Source organism: Rutilus rutilus (genome assembly GCF_951802725.1).
Source record: "Rutilus rutilus genome assembly, chromosome: 19".
Lineage (NCBI taxonomy): Eukaryota > Metazoa > Chordata > Actinopteri > Cypriniformes > Leuciscidae > Rutilus > Rutilus rutilus.
This window is the reverse complement of record NC_140232.1, coordinates 12,539,326-12,546,619: the sequence shown is the minus strand read 5'-3', so window position 1 is coordinate 12,546,619 and position 7,294 is coordinate 12,539,326. Positions and strand designations below refer to the sequence as shown.

General features: G+C 36.2%; 1 protein-coding gene across 1 annotated transcript; it reads right to left on the bottom strand.

The window, feature by feature from the left end:
- Positions 1-427: 427 nt before the first annotated feature.
- Positions 428-6,977, bottom strand: renbp (renin binding protein). The gene is made up of 11 exons (XM_084390359.1): positions 6,814-6,977; positions 5,494-5,599; positions 5,081-5,156; positions 4,176-4,251; positions 3,054-3,232; positions 2,634-2,855; positions 2,406-2,487; positions 2,035-2,210; positions 1,517-1,648; positions 1,347-1,434; positions 428-1,086 (listed from the first exon to the last, which is right to left on the bottom strand). The coding sequence occupies exons 2-11, from the start codon at positions 5,592-5,594 to the stop codon at positions 1,010-1,012; spliced, it is 1,209 nt and encodes a 402-aa protein (XP_084246485.1). The 5' UTR covers positions 5,595-5,599; positions 6,814-6,977; the 3' UTR covers positions 428-1,009.
- Positions 6,978-7,294: the final 317 nt, after the last annotated feature.

The following is a 7,294-nucleotide window of genomic DNA, read 5'->3' as shown; positions in this document are numbered from 1 at the left end:
ATGTCGTTTTGAGGACCTGGAAACGCAAACTTTTTAAAACGATGCCGTTATTGTGTCTGTGTAAACTACAGAGACACACATTTGTAAAAACTGTAACATCCTGCGCATGCGTATTACTTGTTCAGTCTGTAGGAACGTAGTGTTTCTTAAAGTGGCATCGCCACCTACTGGCCTGGCATGAATAATAGTGTCTTCAGTCATTTTTGCAGATCCGTGTGCACAGGGATCATTTTGACAATGTTGTCTGTATGTGAAAAACGCAAAGGAAACACTTCTGTTTTTAGTACGCCGTTGTCATGTAAATGTACCCTAAGTGGTTTACAATGTGTGGTGATGAGTTTAAGTATGGTGATTTGAGTTTCACATACATTTAGCATCAGCTAAATGACAAAAGTACTGTACTAATAAGCCAAAATCAAATATATAATCATTTCAGTAAACAATTTATTCAGAGCAGTTGGAATGTCTTTACATGGTTTAGCTACTGATGTGTGCAGAATTATGAAAGAGATTAACAAAAAGGCACGTAAGAGCAGCACAGTGATCGTCAGAGTAGTAGTTTACAGAACATAGTTTTTTCTAGCTTTATAAACTTGCTTTCTATTTATTACATTTAGTCTTGATAAAGTAAAAACTTTAAAAAAAATTAAACTAAAAAATTTAAAATTTAAAAACAAAAAAAAAATAAAGTAAAAACTTTATCAAGAAAACCCTTTAGTGACATACCCAAGTCCCAACTTCTGAACATTGGCCATGGCTAGAACGAACTCATCTAATCTTAAAAAAATAAAATTAAAAAAAATTAACGATGGTCCCTTTTTCACTCGTGTGTTAGATGAATGGCTTGAAAAAAAATGCCACTTAAAAATTAGATACATGAAAACTATGAACCCGTAATACAGTTTGACAGGAAGTATTAGTGTAGTTAAAACTATAATTATTCATGCAAAGGATGTCATTTACACTTCCTGTCACATCTGGTAGTGGAGTGCAAAATATCAGTGAACGTTCAAGAGTCCTGCTTTTCAAGAAGACCATCCAGAAGCTTCTCACACATGTAGAGACACCGAGGAACATGGAAGAACCCTGTACAAGGATTACAGTAAAGAAAGTAAACTATTTAAAAAAAGTTTCTAAAATGCTGTTCTTTTGTCAAAAGAATTCTGAAAAAACATGTTTTCCACAAAATTAAGCAGCACAACTGTTTTCAACATTGATAAATGTTTCTTGAGCAGCAAATCAGCATATTAGAACGAATATATATATTATAGTTATAATGCTGAAAATTTAGCTTTCACATCACAGGAATAAATTAAATATTCAAATATTTAGATTTAGCTACTCACCTTTGAAGGGTCCTCCTTTGAAATCCAGCACAACCTCTCCCTGGCGACTCAGATATCCAAACCACTCGCCATGTTTCTCATCAGAAAACTTGAGCAAAGACAACAATGGACACATCTGATACTTTGCACCCATTATATACCTTTTTACATGTCTCTAATGCGTGTCTTACATGTCTGAAGGTGTAGTCGTAGATCAGTTTGAATCGGTCCAGTAACTTAGGCTCTCTGATGTGACTGTAGGCCATCAGGTAGGCGATCAGAGCTTCACAGTGAGGCCACCACAACTTCATATTCCATTCTAACTGTACACACATGATGGGTTTTCATGTTTTATGGAGACATAATGATGTGAGCATGCAAGATATGCTGAAATGACCTGTAGCAGATCTAGACAGGTGGAGCTGGGGAAGGTGGAGGGTTTCTGATAGCAAACTGCAAGACTTGCTTACAGCGAACACAGAACCAAACTATTGAAATGTTGAGCTGCAAACTCATTGGCTGCAGAATCAGCTGTGGCCAATCAGCCTGCGCCATCTAGAGTTTCATGACAGCACTATATATTTTCCAGATATTCTATTAAATCCCATCCTTCATAACATTAATCTTGCTGTACTTAAGTTCTAAATTTGTGTTAAAGTTAACCCTGCTTTCCCCTATATCTGACACCAAATCATGGGTATAATCTAACCTGAGTCGGACAATGACCGTCTACATCCAGGAAGTAGAAAAGACCACCATGTTGTTTGTCCCATCCAGTGTGGAACGGGATCTCCATGAACTTATCGACCGCCGTCTTCTGCAGTTGCACGTCTCCTTTAGCCAGCGCATACTGCAGCAGGAACCAGCCGGCCTCTAGAGCGTGACCTAGAAAGAGACGTCACAGGAAGTAACCCTGACAGCAACATAGTGTCGGCCCAGATCCGGGCCACATCTGGCACATGTGGATTCCACGCGTACCAGATGTGGGCCGGATCTGGGCCGACACCATGTTGCTGTCTGGGAAAGGATTTTAAATGTATATGGAGGACTGTGACAGTAAGGTTTGAAACGATCACTTACCAGGGTTCTGCAACCGCCCTTGACAGCCAGGAAGTTCCTTTCCATTCAATGTGACACTTTCCAAAATGGCTTTTCCATCTCTCTGAGATAAAAGAATTTAGCGTAACGTATCATCGTTTGGTGTTTCCATTATCTCAGCGTTCCCATTACTTTATCTAATGCGCAGAAGGCCGTTCACATCCTAAGCTCGGTTCCACATCACTAAAGCTTGTATACAGGTTAGCTCACCTGTACATGCTGTAATATCCGTTCCACACACCATTCGCTGAGGTCTTTGTACTTTTCCACATCAGTTCTACCCTCTGTCAGCTGATCTACCAGGCACAGGAGCATCATGGGAACTGCCATACTGTTCACAGAGAGATCACCAGGAAGTTGAGGACGACCAAGACCCGACGGATCAGTCTGAACCCAGAATATCAACTGATCCATCATGCTCTCAGCATCAGCCTGGTGAGAACAAGGACAGAAGATAACCTGACATCAACCATTTATGACATATAAATCAGAGCTGAGAAAACAAACGCATAAGCTAAACAGTCATTGAAAGCTGTTAACTTTTTACAAAAAATAAAATAAAAAGTACATCCATAGTCACTTCTACACATACGTTTAATTTCTAGGTGAGATCTTGACTAATAGTTTTACCTGCATCTCTTTGTCTTGTGTAATCCTGGACAGCTCGTCCATGGCCATCACATAAAAACACTCGCTGAATATCGTCCTCTGAACCTTCACCGCTCGACCGTCTCTCGTCAGGCAGAACGCACATTTCCCCGGGCCGCTGGAGGCCGGAACACGAGCAAACTTCTGCAGAAATGCAGCTCCTGAAATTCAATAATATCTGATGTGACAGGATCACTGCATATCTGTGTGAATACCAAGATTAAAGCTGCAAGATCAAATGCTGGCATGTAATCTTAAACACACAAAAACACTTTTGACAGTTTGGCAATGAAGTGTGGGAGCTCATTTTATGTTGTGATATTTTTCTGATACATAAAAAAAAAAAAAAAAAAATACATATACAAGTTTACACATGTTAACCTTTGACCTGGGTCATTTGTGTAAATTCTAATATTATTTTGTCTCTTGGACTACTGTATGTGTAAATGTGTTCATGTGAAATAGGTTTTTCAGGCTAGTACTAAACAAAAAAGTTATGATCTCTCTTATTTTATTGACATTTTGCAGTTTCTGCAAAAATGCACACCTTACAGAAAAAGTTTGTGTCGTAAGGTTTTTTTTAATGTTTTTAAGTCTATTATTACTCGCTAAGGCTGCATTTATTTGCTAAAAAAATAAATAAAAAACAGTAAATTAGTAATACTGTGAACTATTAATTTAATTTAAAAGAAGTTTTCCATTTTAGTTTATTTTAGAATGTAATTTATTACTGTGATGTGAAAGCTGATTTTTCAGCATCATAACTCCAGTCTTCAGTGTCACATGATCCTTCAGAAATCATTCTAATATGCTGATTCGCTGCTAAAGAAACATTTATTATTATCATCAATGTTGAACACAGTTGTGCTGCTTAATATTTATGTGGAAACAGTGATGCATTTTTCCTGGATTCTTTGATGAATAGAAATTTTTGCAACAATGTAAAAGTCTTTACTGTCACATTTGATCACTTTAATGTACCCTTGGCCTTCCTTGATGAATAAAAGTATTATTATTATTTATTTATTTTTAAACTGACCCCAAACTTTTGAATGGTAGCGTGTTTATTGATATATAGAGCAACTGAGAAACTGAATCACAAACCTGATTTAGCAGCCTCAAGAATCTCAGGTTTGTGAAATCTTTCCACTGTACGATACAGCCTGCTGTACATCCATACCTGGTGGATACGTTAGACACATCAGACACTCACTTAACACAGATTTGATTGGAAAAACAATTAAACAAAATTCTCATTTAATCAGCTAGGGCCAGTTGTTCAAACGTTTAATCTGGATCAGAATGATCTGGATTTGGAAATCCCATGTTTTGCTATCCAGGATAAGGTAGGCCTAGTCCATTTTTACTTTTGTGGTGGTTTTTCAAAGCTAAATTAGATTGGATCACCCTGATCCAGATACACACTTTTTTTAGATTACATGGATTACAAGTGCTCTACAGAACCCCTAAACTTTTTAAATTAAATAATTATAAATTTTTTGTCTGATATTTAAAGCTGTTTGGGGATTATTTTATGATCCCAAAATCTCTGTATTACTTTACTGTAGGCTACCAAAAGGCTTAATATGTTGCCTAATGTCTTCTTCTAACTTATTACTTTAACAGTTAAACTAATCAAGAGTCAAATAAAAAATGTGTGTGTATTACATGATACAAATGTTGTATTTTTAGTTTTATAACATTTTTGTTCCTGAAATCCACCCTTCTGCTGGGATCAGTATAATCCTGCTTTTTTTTGGATCAAAGGTTTCCCAATCTTACTAAAACGTTTTGAACAACACAAACTGATGATTTGATTCAGATAAAAACCAAGATTGAATTTTGTGATCTAATCTGATTTCAGAATCCCTTTTTTCGTTTGAACAACCCATATTCAAGATTTGATCCAATACGATAGCTTTTGAACATTACTTTTGAACAACTGGCCCCTAATGATTATTATATAAATAAATTGATATTAGAACATGAGAAACATGTAAAGCTCTGACCTGTCTCCCCTGTAACCACACATATTTCAGCTCATCATAGACCTTCCCATCTTTTCCAAGGCAGTTAAAAAATCCACTAAAGTCAATATAATGAAACAAACATTTAACAAGGGCATAATATTTAATCCACATGTTCATCTAAAATTAACCTGAACATTTATAACTTAAAAGTAAGTACATATGCCTTAAATACCCATCATTTTGACTCTTTATTTTGGAAAAAAGTCTTATGAATACGGTTTGAACGATGGTGTCCCTCAGGGTTCAGTGTTAAGGACAATTTCAATGTTCAGCATACGTATGTTAATCATTCAAGCTTACATAATACAAATATGTCAACATCCAATTAGATTTTTCAGGAATTATATGGGAAATGCTGCTGAAGCCACGCATTAAACTGTGAATCATTTCACCCGTGTTCTTTGTCATGGGAATATTTCAGCCAGAAATCCACAACTCTGTCCAGTTCAGTCCGGATTCTCTCTCGATACTGTTCCAGCGGTGCTGCAGTCATTGTTCCTTAAAGCAAGTGACAGTTTAGGGTCATGCACAATGGTTGTTTTATAGTGCGACTAAGATAGTTTTGACGTGTAGGCATTGCAGCTATCAAAGTGATCCTGTGATGTTAAAAACTGACCCTTGCTCTGTCAATAAATCAATGCTTCTAACTTTATACATCTTCAGTCAGCTACTCATTTCCATATGATATACCAAACTGCATTATCAATAATTCACCAATGCAAAGATGAATTCAGTTTAACTCAATCAGTGTGATATTTTTGAAAAGCATTTTTACTTATGAATACCAAGCATAAACTGCTTCTACTACCTGACAAAAATCACAACAGAATCTGATCGCCAATCAGAAAAGTAGGAGGCGGCTCTCTGCCAACCTCGACCAATGGTGTAACTTTGGGTTTCCACAAAAATATTAAGCAGCACAAATTGATAATAATGATAAATGTTTATTGAGCAGCGAATCATATTAGAATGATTTCTGAAGGATCATGTGACACTGAAGATTGGAGTTATGAGGCAAAATCTTTGGCATCACAAAAATAAATTACATTTTACAATATATTAAAATAGAAAACCTTTTGAAAATTGTAATAATATTTCACAATACTTTTTTTTTTTTTTTTTTTCATCAAATAAATGCAGTCTTGGTGAGCAGAAGAGACTTAATTCAAAAACATAAAAAAAATTATCTTATTTATTCCAAACTTTTGACAACCAGTTTCATTTCATTATTTATTTATTTAGCTATTCCGTTTGGCGCCTGTACTGACAAATAATTTGCTTGACTATTCTGACTTCAAAGTTACATTTCAAAATAATAATGTGCATGGAAAACAAACAGATTTGCATGCATTCTCATTGCGATTGCTGACAACCATTTGAAGGGGAACTTCGTGGAGTTTGAGCTGAGTAACGTTAGCGTTACAAGTAAACGGAACTCAAGAGAACCGCTGACAGATGTTCAGGTCATTGATTAAACAGAAGCTTGTGATTAGTGCATGAATATCATCTGCTTCAATGCTCTAAAAGCTTTTAAAAGGAAAGACTAAAGAGTGTGGCGACTCTACTAAAAAGCTGATTTGCGGAACTGTTTGGTTATGACTGACTTATATTGCGTTTCTGGAACAACACAACTTTACGAGAAAAACAGATCGTGTCTAAACTCGACTTGTCTTGGCGTTTCCCTGCTTGCAAAACACTTCAAAATTACTCACCACTTTTGCCAGACGAAGAAGAAAATCCACCTTCTGTACTTGACTGTTTTTAAGACGATCTTATTTTTTAGTGACAATGAAAATAAAAGCGGTTAAACCGACTCTTCCTTAATTTTGCAGAGGCAGGAAAAACATCATATGACCAACATCCAGACAGCTGGTCCTGTTTATTCCGCTTTCCTAAGATCATTGGCCAGCTCCTTTTCTGCTCATCCAATCACAGGCCAGGAGAACAGGCGCCGGTTGAGGCTCGTGCAAGCAAAACACACACATTATTTTCCCCAGTACTGACAAGCTTTATTGCTAGATTCGTTCAGTCAAAGCCATGTTTATTAAATACAATATGAATAGTTTGTTCTGGTTTGATTTTACAATACTGACATTTATAACTTTCAAACCCATTACAAAAACAATTACCACGGTAATTTGCCCCGTTATTTATTTTTTCTTCACTAATAATAAAGTACCAAAAAACACTGAA